The sequence below is a fragment of the Clarias gariepinus genome, chromosome 2 (genome assembly GCF_024256425.1).
Source record: "Clarias gariepinus isolate MV-2021 ecotype Netherlands chromosome 2, CGAR_prim_01v2, whole genome shotgun sequence".
NCBI lineage: Eukaryota > Metazoa > Chordata > Actinopteri > Siluriformes > Clariidae > Clarias > Clarias gariepinus.
This window is the reverse complement of record NC_071101.1, coordinates 50,130,516-50,143,308: the sequence shown is the minus strand read 5'-3', so window position 1 is coordinate 50,143,308 and position 12,793 is coordinate 50,130,516. Positions and strand designations below refer to the sequence as shown.

Below are 12,793 nucleotides of genomic sequence, written 5' to 3'. Positions count from 1 at the left end.
GGTAATGCGCGGCTCCTCGCTGTCTCTCTTTCCAAATTTGGACCCAACTCAGCACAGAGCTCCAAGAGGATAGCTCTTGAAAATCTGAAACGGCTAATAAGCCAGTCATCATTGTGGGCCAGAAAATCACTGTGATCCCTAAAAACGCATTCCCTTCGGATTCGGCCATTGACAATGTCCTCTTATTCAATTCAATTTAATTTTATTTGTATAGCGCTTTTAGCAATTTTCATTGCCGCCAAGCAGCTTTACACAGTCAAAAGAATTATTTAAGTTTGTATGAAATGTGAATTTGTATGAAGCAAAATGGTCAGTTTGTCCCTGGTGAGCAAGCCGAGGGCAACAGTGGCAAGGAAAAACTCCCTGAGATGGTAATAGGAAGAAACCTTAAGAGGAACCAGACTCAACAGGGAACCCATCCTCATTTGGGTGAAACAGAAAGCAGTAAATGATTTGCATTTATACAGTGTGTAGGGTGGGAGGCAGTTCAGCTATAATAGCTGATGTTAATTGATGTTAATATGGAGTCCAGGTAGTTATTGAAGACCCAGGTAGACTTGTAAGAAGTTCCAGTCCTGAACTATCGAAATGTCAAGTCCCCAGAGAAACAGTTGCCAACACCAGTCAAGGCCAGAACCATTTTCTAGGTAGAGAGAATCATCCCCAGACACCGGACGCATCCCAGAGAGACACATGGGGCATCCATGTAACGAGATCTTCAGCCAGAAGCGGGGCACCAGGATGGGTCAGACAGGTCCAGAGGGCAAAAGGGAGTCTGGATCACTGGCAGCTCAGGAACGACATGTGTAGCTCGACAGAGAGAGAGAAAGAGTGAAAGGGGGAGACAGGAGGAGAGAGGCAAGAGAAAGAGGGGGGGAAAGAGAAGAAGAGGAGAGATGGCAGTTAGGTATGGTCACAGTCACACAATGTATAATGTGAATGTATATTAACTGTAGAGTGCAAGCAGAGACTCCGGCAGGACTAACTATGACAGCATAACTAAAAGGGAGAGCCAGAAGAAAACACAAACATGAGGGCTTCCTGAAATGTAAAGCAAACAATCAACTCACCGTCAGCAAACCTGAGTGATCAATGAGAGTGAGGAAGACAGCATCCAAACATACCAGTTCACCATAATACTCTACGTCCATGAGTCCCCCAGATCTGCTCCTTTACCCATGGCAAATCTATTTATAAAAATGCTTGGCTAAATAAATAGGTTTTTAGCCTGGACTTAAACACTGAGACTGTGTCTGAGTCCCGAATACTATTTGGAAGACTATTCCATAATTTTGGGGCTTTGTAAGAAAAATCCATGCCCCCAGCTGTATTTTTCATAACATGTGGTACTGACAAGCAGCCTGCATCCTTTGATCGAAGTAGACATGGCGGATCGTAAGACACTAGCAGTTCGCTCAGGTACTGCGGCGCGAGACCATTTAATGCTTTATATGTCAAGAGTAGTATTTTAAAATCAATGCGAAATTTCACAGAGAGCCAATGCAGTGAAGATAAGATAGGGGTGATGTGCTCATATCTTCTGGTTCTAGTGAGGACTCTCGCTGCTGCATTCTGGACTAGCTGAAGCTTATTTATGCATCTAGCTGAACAACCAGACAGTAAGGCATTACAATAGTCCAAACTAGAGGGGATAAAAGCATGAACTAGTTTTTCTGCATCGTTTAGCGACCAATAAATTTCTTATCCTGGCAATATTTCTGAGGTGAAAGAATGCTATCCTGGTAATATTATCTACATGAGCTTCAAATGAAAGGCTGGAATCAATAATCACACCAAGGTCTTTCACTGTTGCATTTGATGGAACAGAAAGGCCATCTAAAGTTACGGTGTGATCTAAAATTTTACCCCTAGCTGTATGCGGTCCTATGACTGGAACTTCTGTCTTATCCGGATTTAGCAGAAGGAAGTTAATTAGCATCCAATTTCTTATGTCCTGCACACATTGCTTAATTTTAGTAAGCTGTTTTTTCTCATCAGGTTTTGCTGAGACATATAACTGTGTATCATCAGCATAACAATGAAAACTAATACCATGCTTACGGATTATGTTGCCCAGAGGAAGCATGTAAAGGGAAAAAAGCAGTGGACTTAAAACTGAACCCTGCGGAACGCCAAACTCCACTAGAGAACATGCAGAATAATCACCATTTAAGTCTACATACTGATAACGATGGGTCAAATAGGATCTGAGCCAGGAGAGGGCTGTACCCTTAATTCCAACTACATTTTCTAATCTGTGAAGAAGAATAGCGTGATCAACGGTGTCAAAAGCTGCACTGAGGTCGAGGAATACAAGCATAGTTACACAACCCTGATCAGAGGCCAATAGGATGTCATTTACTACTTTAACGAGTGCTGTCTCTGTACTGTGATGAGGCCTAAATCCTGACTGATACAGTTCATGTATGCCATTTCTATGTAGATATGAGCATAGCTGCTCCGCTACTATCTTTTCCAGAATCTTAGAGATAAAGGGGAGGTATATGATATTGGCCTGTTACTGGACAGCTGACAGGGGTCGAGGTCAGGTTTCTTAATTATTGGTTTGATAACTGCTAATTTAAAAGATTTTGGAACATACCCAATGCTGAGTGAAGAATTAATTATTCTCAACAGGGGTTCTGTTATTGCTGGTACTATCTGTTTGAGAAAATGTGTCGGTACAGGATCTAATATACAGGTTGATGAGTTTGCAGAAGAGATGAGTAAAATTAGTTCATTCTCTTCAAGGGGAGTAAAGTATTCTAGGTTCTGATCTGACATGGCTAGATTAACATCTGCATCAATTACATTGTTCGGTTTCAAAACCTCAATTTTATGCCTAATATTTACAATTAAAGATTTTACAATCTTATAAGGCCAACACTGCCATTGCCATATACTAAGGGTTGTATACATTTGCAAATGCTTTCATATGTTCTAAATCAAATAATTGGTAGAAAAATATTGTGTCAATTAATCCAGTTTATCAATTATAAATTAATAGCAATATTTATCACGTGTTGGTGCGATACTTTGTAGTGTGCAATTTAACATAATTGCCTCTAGGAGTCGCCAACGGAAATAAAACAAACCCACACAAGAAATACACGTACGTCAGACATGAAGTTGGTGTGGAAGAACGCACACTCACGTTAATTTTACTTTTAGTAAATCCGACCGTGAGCGTGAAAACTGGCGTAAGCAAAGCTTCTGTGCGTACGCAGCGTTGATACATGAGGCCCCTGGTCTTTGTCAACATTCTCTCTGGCAAACTTCAGTCTGGCCTTGATGTTTCTTTTAGAGAGCAAAGGTTTTCTGCTTGTACACCTCCCATGGAAGCTAAACTTTTCCAGTATCTTTCTAATTGTAGAGGCATGCACTTTCACACCAACAGTAGCCAGAGCTTGCTGTAGGTCCTGTGGTGACATTTTGGGATTTTTGATGACGTCAATTAGCATCTTGTGGTCTGCTCTTGGGGTAAACTTGCTGGGAAGACCAGACCTGGCCATCTTGGCAGTTGTTCAAAAGCCTTCCACTTGTAGATTATTTTTCGGAGAGTGGAATGACTGATTTTAAAATCTTTAAAGATCTTTTTAAATCCCTTACCAGACTCGTAGGCTGCTATAAGTTTTTCTAGTTTTTTTTTTTTTTTTTTTTTTTCCTGAAGGCCTTAGGGAGCTCTTTTGCTCTCACCATGGTGCTCACTCTCCCTTCAAAAAAAAAAAAAGGGTCACACCAAAATAAATGGCTGAGGTTTAAATGGGGCAAGCCTCATTAAAAATGCTTAGTAATGAGCTACTAATTATGTGCACCTGGTGTGATCCACCTGTGTGTGATTTGAGCAATTTTAAGTAAGAAAAAAATGTGAGTGTCCTAACATTTGCCTCAATTACAGAAGTAAAAAAGTATTTCTTCAGTTTTAATTGTTTAGTTAAATTATTTTAATCTCTCAGTATTGTTAACATCAAGATTAAATATTCATATATTAAGTAATGTTACAAGATACCCAGGGTTTCAAAGGGAATCCTAATTTATTTACTGGAAAAAAACAATGATTAGATCACTGTTTGATCCAACAAAACTTTACCATATGACTAGATGCTAAAGTTAAGTTTAACTACATTTTGAACAATGTAGGATTAATTAATAAATAATTCAATGAAAAAGGAGTGCACCCTGGTATAACAATCAAACATGCGACTTTGCACAGACCACTTGAAAATTGGAAGACAAGTTATATCACAGTAATTTGGTGTCCAGCTTGGAATGAGAGTGTTGTGAGTTATAGAGAAGCCAGTGTATCTCTCCAAACTTTTAGAAGACAAAAAATTTTTTTATTTAATAAAAATCAGTAAGTTGTCCAATTATTTTGGAATCTGTAAAAATGGAGGGATTGTGTAAAAAAGTGTCCCTGCCTTGAAATATAAGAAGAAACAGTGCTGGTAGTATATACTATAATATATGGGTTATGGTTATTAAACCTAGTATAGAACATTTCAAACATTTTAAAATATATTTTTAAATAATAGTACACTAGGGTTTGCTACAACCTTCATTTGCTACATTAATTAGCTGTACAGTATTAAGTGTTTTTCGGTAAAATAAGTAAGTAAGAGTTATCTATATATGTGTTATATCTGTTATGTGTGTGTGTGTGTGTGTGTGTGTGTGTGTGTGCGTGTGTGGGTGTGCTATTCTGCTCTACAGCATAATACACTAATATTTTTGAAATGTTAACGTGCATCTGTTCATTAATTTAGTTATTTACTTGTTTATTATACATTCTTTTACAGTTTGTTACAATTATATCATATAATTTATTCTATGTTATTTTATTATAACATTAAAATATTTGGGCATATCATATAGTGTATAATAAATGCCATTTCATGAAAGGACATTCATTAATGCAGAGCTCGTTTGGAATATTTGCAAAGTTATTATTATTTTAATGCACCTCCTAAACCATGGGTAAAACAGAGCATAAATAAATGGATTTATGGTGGAATTAAGATGCGCCATAATGAAAACTTTAAGAATATTTTCTCGCTGTACGTCAATAACACCACCTAGCAAACTATAAATAAAATATGGAAGTAAACACACCAGAAACACAGACACTAAAATGCCGAGGACTTTAGCTGCTTTTCTCTCAGATTTCATTGAGTGTGAGGTGATTTTCTGTGTTTTATTCCGTGTGTAATTATTAAGCTCTCTGATAGCAGTGGCATGTTTCCTAGCAATCACAAAAACTCCAGTATACAATATGATTATAATAGAAAGTGGAAATATAAATGAATGTACAAGATCAATTACAGTCCAGACATTATTAAGAAAGAAAAAACACTCTCCAGGACACATTACGAAACCCAAGTTTCCATTAAAATAACAGAGCACCGAGCTATACACTATACTTAAACACCAGTTAGAATAAACCACAATGCACATTTGCCTCCTAGTAACTGTGTTTGTGTAGAAAAATGGGTTTGAGAGAGCCAAATACCGATCTACAGAGACCAAAGCAACATTATAGATGGACAAGTTTACAAGAAACAAAGATGTGATCATTAAACAGATGCAGTAACCTGGTGTAAAAATCCAGCATGACTCAATCATCCAAATAAATGTTGGAAGCATCACAAAACCACCAATGAGGAAATCTGACACAGCCAGAGAGAGCACAAGGGTGTTTGTTGGTGTGTGAAGCTGTTTAAAGTGAAAAACTGAGATCATGATGAGAAGATTTCCACACACTGTTAGCAGAACCACAGCAGCTGCACATACATAGAGTAAGATATAGACTGTAACAGATATAGATCTCTCTGGACAGGAAGAATGCCCACAGTGATCAGACTGGTTCAACTCCATCTGGTTCATGAACATAGTATATCATCATATCAAAATACATCATAAATAGAATGCTACCATTGTAAAACAATGGCATCATATGACAAGGGTAGCTCTGATTTAATAGTTTAGAGATTGATCACACCCTCAAAGTATGAGTGACAGTGTTACACATGTAGATCTTTCTTGTTGAAGCAAATGTTCTATAGTTATGGGCCAGGGAATAAACATATACAATACAAAGTAAAGTAAGTTTCTGCACAGAATATCTGCCCTCTGTATTAAGAATATAGGAGGCAATTGGGGATAAAAATACATTTTTTAATAAATTATGCCAGATTATGTCAAACAACATGCAACAAGCAATGTTTTTTTCTGACTTAAAGTGAAAGACAAACAAGAATGCTGGTGTGTGTGTGAGACAAGCATGGGCCATTTAGAAAACAGTCAGTATAAAGAAAGGGCACAGCATTAGGTACAACAAAGCAGTAATTTTTTTTTTTTTTTATGTTATTTGATGATTATGTACTAAACACAAACACACAACAACATATCCACGGAAACCATATGGAAGGACTTCGTGGCAAGTAAAAAAAATGATTTTGTATCAACGGTTTTAGCCTGTATGTATAATAACACTAGAAAAGGTTACGGCAGGAGAAATACTGGCAGTTGCTGGGCTAAGAATCATGATAAAATTTAACCCAGTTAACAGTAGAATATTTAGTAGCAAGAAAATGTACAATTGGTCTTGTAAACACACAAGTACCACAAGGTTGTATGCTTAGGCTGATCTTTTTCATTCTCTACACATGATTCCACTCTGTCACTCTTCAAACATAAAATTTCCATAATAATACCACCACAGTAGGATTTGTTTTAAAAATTAATGAGACAAGCCACAGGAAAGAGGTAAAACAACTGGTCAAGTGATGCCAACTACTTCCATGCCTGCACACCAGTCTCACATTTTGGCTCTAGTTCAATATACAGTGGGGAAAATAAGTATTTGTTCCCCTACAGATTTTCTAAGTTTGCCCATTTACAAAGAGTCGGTCTATAGATTTTATCATAGGTTTATGGTAAAGGATTAAGACAGAATATCAACCAAAAATCCAGAAAAAAGCACATGATACGAAAGTTATGAATTAAGTTGCATTTCACTGAGGGAAAAAAGTATTTGATTCCCAACCAAAATATGTACTTGGTAGAAAAACTCTTGCTGGAAAGCACAGTGGGAAGATGTTTCTTGTAGTTGTTTACCAGATTTGCACACATCTTGGGATGCATTTTGATCCACTATTCTTTACAGATTTTCTCTAAATGTTTAAGGTTTCTTGCCTGTTGCTTGGTAACCCGAAGTTACAGCTCTCTCTGTGGATTTTCCATTGGATTAAGGTCTAAAAACTGGCTAGACCACTCCATGACCTTAATGTGCTTATTTTTGAGCCACTCCTTAAAATCTGTACCTTTAGCAGAGAAACAGCCCCAAAGCATAATGTTTCCACTTCCGTGCTTAACTGTAGAGACTGTGGTGTTCTAAGTGTCATAGTCAGCATTTTTCTTCCTCCGAAAACAGCAAGTCAAGTTGATGAAAAAGAGCTCAATTTTGGTCTCATCTGATCACAGCAGTTTATCTAAATCTTCCTCTTTTTATTGGCAAACCTCAGACGGGTCTGTACATGTCTTCTTAAGGAGGGGAAGCCTTGCTGCGTTGAAGGATTTCAATCCAGGCAGGTGTGTTGTGTTACCAATGGTTTGTTTGATGACTGTGCTTCCAACTGCCTTGAGATCATTCACAAGATCCTCCCTGTGTAGTCCTGGGCTGGTCCCTCATTTTTCTGATGATTATTCTTACTTCATGAGGTAAAATCTTGCATATAGGGCCATTAATGGTTACTGTATATTTCTTCCATTAGTAAATTATCGCTCCAGCAGTTGTCTCCTCCTCACCAAGCTTCTAGCTGATGGTCCTGTAGCCCATTCCCCCATTGTGCAGGTCTAAAATCTTGTTTGTGACTTGCGTTGACAGGTCTTTGGTCTTGCTAATGGTGGTGAGGTTTGAATGGAAGATAATGATTTTGTGGACAGAAAGCTTTTATACACATACTGTACCACATTGTTGTTAGGAGCACCTTCTTAAATTAATATGTGTACCACAAGAGCACATAACCAGTCTGTGAGAGGCAGAATTATTGTTGATTGGTAGGGGATTAAATACTTATTTCCCTCTTTGAAATTCAACTTAATTCATAACATTTGTATCATGTGCTTTTTCTGAATTTTTGGTTGATGTTCTGTCTCAATCCTTTACCTTAAATATATGATAAAAATTATAGACCCTTCATTTCTTTGTAAATGAGCAAACTAAATCTGTAGAGGATAAACACCTATTTCCCCCAGTGTATGTTTCCTAGAGTAGGTATTTGTTTTATGTTGTAAAAAAGGTGAGATTAGGAAACTTGTGTTTCTTGTTCATTTCCCTGCTAAAAAAAAAAAACAGCATAGCTGGTGACCAGCTTGACCAGCAATTATACCAGCATATGTTGTGTTTTGTTAATGGTATGCTGGTGACAGCACCAAAACACAACATATGCTCATATAATTGTTGGTCAAGATGATCACCAGCTATATGCTGGTCTATGTTGTTTTTTTGGTAGGCTGTTCACCACCCCATCGCATTCATGGCAAACTATAAATATCGCCATGCAAACAGACATGGAAGGTAAAACAGTGTGAACAGGAACAGTGGACTACGAAGAAAGGGTCTTAGGTTTGTAAAATCCAACTTTTACACCCTACATGTGAGTAACATAAGGCAGTGTTTTAGGCACCGGGTGCTAAAGTGTTTGCGCTAAATAGCATATAGATAGCAGTGTCATAAACTGAACCAAATAGCTACCATAACATAAAGCTATCCAAAATGGGGTGAAATATATTATAAACATTTACACAACAGCTGACACCTAGGCTTCTACTTAACACCTGTCATCTACATATTGTAAGGCATAAGCTTAGCCACCATGAGCTAACCTGTTTGTGCCAAGCTACATACTGTAAGGCAAGATGTTAGCATGATTTAGCAGTGTTATCTAAATGCTTACCAAACCATGTAAGTGACATCAAATGACAACGTCAACTGTCATAGTAAAACTGGCAAAAGCTTGTGAGAAAATGAAAAAATAAAATAATATTAAATTTATATTATCAGAATAAGAATTATATGAGACTTAATAACTTACCCATGGTTACAGCTTGCTGGATTCTCCTCCTTCGTTCTCTGTTGGAGTCTCAGTGTTGCTCTAAAGTAAATCTAAACTGCTTCCACTGTCCAGAACATTCTGTAGAGTTTCAGAAACCTGTACAGCTCATGGCATCTTCCACACGAGCAAGAAATTTATCGGATCTACTGTATGTTTGTGTGTGTGTGTGTGTCTGTGTGTGTTTGGGTGGTTTGCCCTTGTATGTAGATTACCCTTACAATAGCATGTGTTTTCCGGTCAATAGCATGTGGGCGTGTCCTGATCAGGTCATTATCATATAATGAAGTGTGGCAGAAAGACTGTATCTCTCCTTAGATTTATACAGATACATATTTATTTTTGATTAAGCTTGCTTAATTTAAAAGTAGGCACATTAAGATTTCTATAGCTGTATACTGTATGTATAGATATAGGTATATACAGTATGGATATGTGACTGTGCAGTATTCACTAAGTTTCAGTTTATTTTAGTGACACATTAAAAAAATAATTCGGGGAGACTGAGATGGCAGAAAGCGCACCCTGTTTATTTTCAAATTGTACAAATTGTACCTGTAGTTTAAAAGAAAGGAAAATTAAAGCAAATCTTTACATTTTGGCAACATCAACCTCTTAAGCAGCCAGGGAATGAATATCTTCTGAACGAAGTTGTTTTGGATATTGATGAAGACATCCTGAATCTGTGCCTCTGTACCTTGCACACTGGAGGACTTGGTGTCATATATGGATATATATGGAAATATGGACTTTATTACCAATTTTGAATGCCTAGTTCAATTCAATTCAATTTTATATTTTATTTATTTTTAAGACTACATATTATGAGAGACATAAATGCAGTGATTACAAAACTACAAATTGAAAGGTTAATCCATGTCACAAACCTAAGATAAAACACAACTGCCATCACTGTATTTTATTATTTAATATAATACAGTCCACTACACACGGATGACTGATTTAATGTATTTTTATAGTTGCAATTATACAATATGGAATAATAGCAATATTTGTCGATATCATAAAAGTAAAAATCCATTTGAGTTTAGTGTAAATATGTGAGCAGAGAATAAGTTAGTGAATATACTGTATTAATAAATAAATAATGACAAAAACTGTTATAAATTATCTAATGTTTTGTCTGTAGTAGAATCACATTACTGAATAAACTAAAAATTCAATACAAAATAAAACATCAACACTTAACACTTAAACATCAGACCTAAAAAACACATTTCATAACTCTTATGTTTCATATGTTTCTCTAGTTTATACACAAGATACTCAAGAATTAAAGAAAGATTACAGTGTAGTCCTTCTAAAAATTGTGCTTATATAGGGAGTGTAAAATACTGACCCACAGTTAAAACAAGCAACCAAAAAAATTATAATAATAACTTTATGAAAGAACATTGATTAATGTGGAGTCTGTCTGAAATATTCGCAGTGTTATAATTAATTTAATGCACCTCCTGAACCATGGATAAAACAGAGCATAAATAACTGGATTAATAGTGGAATTAAAATAAGCTAAAATTATGAGTTTCTGAAATGTGTCTGTCTGTCTTTCAATAAGATCACCTAATAAACTATAAATAAAATAAGGAAGTAAGCACATCAGAAACACAGACACTAAAATGCCGAGGACTTTAGCTGCTTTTCTCTCAGATTTCATTGAGTGTGAGGTGATTTTCTGTACATTAGGTCGTGTGTGATTATTAAGCTCTCTGATAGCAGTGGCATGTTTCTTAGCAATCACAAAAACCATAGTATACAATATAATTATGACAGAAAGTGGAAAAATAAATGCAAATACAAGATTAATTACAGACCAAACCTCATTGAAAAAGAGAAAACACTCTCCAGGACACATTACAAAATTCATAAAATTTCCATTGGAATACAAGAGTGCTAAGATAAAGGCCACGACCACACACCACTCAAAAACAATTATAACACGAGTGATTTTCACAGACACTCTGTTTATGTAGAAAAATGGATTTGAGAGAGCCAAATACCGATCCACAGCAATCAAAGTGATATTATAGATGGATAAGATTGTAAGGAAACCACTAATCAACCAAAAACTAGTACAGAAACTTCTGCCAAATTTCCAGCATGATTCAATCATCCAGATAAACATTGGTGACATTACAAAAGCACCAACAAAGAAATCCGACACAGCCAGAGAGAGCACAAGCGTGTTGGTCGGTGTGTGAAGCTGCTTGAAGTGAAAAACAGAGATGATGACCAGCAGATTTCCACACACTGTTAGCAGAACCACAGCAGCTGAACACACATACAGTAAGATATAAACTGCAGGAGATTTAGACTTTTCTGGACAGGAGAAATGCACACATCGATCCAACTGATTAAACGCTGTCAGGTTCATGAATACAGGTAGTTCTCTTATATCTACAGGGCTAAAAGTAATACCTCATTTAGTATACAGTACGCTGGTAAAACAATACATAATCACATAATTTCAAGCTCAAATAGAACTGCTGATTTTATAGTGAATAAATTGCACACGCCCCCTGGGTTTGAGTGGCAGCATTATGAAAATGCCATGTCGTGTTGAGCAACTTACTTACTAACTGGTAATGAAAAGCCTTAAACTAATGTTTGTTCAAATGTATGTATAATGAAATCTCAAAGATCAACAAAAATGCTGAGAAACAGGATAATAAATAAATAAATATTGACAAAAGTATAATTTTAGAATAAATAACATGCCATGCTGGGAGTGTATTCCTGTCTCTTCATGTACTCATGTATCAAAAAAATATAGGCAAACATTATTAAAAAATCTTCAACATAATATGACATTTACACACTGCAATGATGATATTATTATCATTGATAGGATGAGTTATTGGAGTATTATTCAAATACTTTTTGATAGAGAAGTATTACAATAATCTGCAATAAAAAAAAATAATAATAATCTGTAGTCAACACTTCCCCGGTCCCATTTCTCATGATGTGCAGCTGTGCAGCTGTGGCTGCATAGTATCCAGTCCTAAGCCAAGGAGCATGCCATTTGCACAGCTGCATTTTTACATGCTAAGCCCATCACACAGGTGAGTGAACTTAAAAGGGATTATGTTGTGGCAAGTTCAGGGACAATTACCCAAAGATGCAAAAAAAAGACCAGAGATGTTCAGGCCAATAGACTTTATTCTTTCCGGGATACAGCCGAGCAGTTTCTTTGCCGAGGAAAAAGCTCTTGTCTCTTCTACGATGCACACATATATGCATTTACATGACAGTTCTTCAACATCCTGTTCCCACCAAGACAATACTCCCAAACATGTGTTCTGTTTCTAACAAGATACAATGCTTTTATACATACGTTTACTCATTCCCACAATGACACAATGCTCTCATACATGTTCATCTTATGGCTAAAGGAAACATCACTCATTTAATTGGACAACATTGTCCATGCTGCCAGCGGGAAGCATCTGCTCTATAGCGTTATACTGAGGCCTCGGTGGCCCAGCACACAGTCTAAAGTCATTAGTCTGTTTACTGAGTACAATGATACATTTTGCACTATTATATTTAAAGTTAAAGTTAACCCTTTATTTGTCACATATACATTACAGCACAGTGAAATTTCTTCTTCTCATATCACAGCGTAACTGAGGTCAGCCATGATACAGCGCCCATGGAGC

At 36.6% G+C, this 12,793-nt stretch overlaps 2 protein-coding genes across 2 annotated transcripts; both read right to left on the bottom strand.

The window, feature by feature from the left end:
- Positions 1–4,890: 4,890 nt before the first annotated feature.
- Positions 4,891–5,880, bottom strand: LOC128505605 (trace amine-associated receptor 13c-like). The gene has a single exon (XM_053476127.1). It carries the CDS (start codon positions 5,878–5,880, stop codon positions 4,891–4,893), a length of 990 nt encoding a protein of 329 aa, XP_053332102.1.
- Positions 5,881–10,512: 4,632 nt separating this feature from the next.
- LOC128512727 (trace amine-associated receptor 13c-like) lies at positions 10,513–11,511 on the bottom strand. Its single transcript, XM_053486112.1, has one exon. It carries the CDS (start codon positions 11,503–11,505, stop codon positions 10,513–10,515), a length of 993 nt encoding a protein of 330 aa, XP_053342087.1. The 5' UTR covers positions 11,506–11,511.
- Between the last annotated feature and the right edge of the window lie 1,282 nt (positions 11,512–12,793).

Bases quoted from the DNA above. Each gene is read 5' to 3' on its own strand.
- LOC128512727 (XM_053486112.1), bottom strand. From the start codon at position 11,505: ATGAACCTGACAGCGTTTAATCAGTTGGATCGATGTGTGCATTTCTCC.
- LOC128505605 (XM_053476127.1), bottom strand. From the start codon at position 5,880: ATGAACCAGATGGAGTTGAACCAGTCTGATCACTGTGGGCATTCTTCC.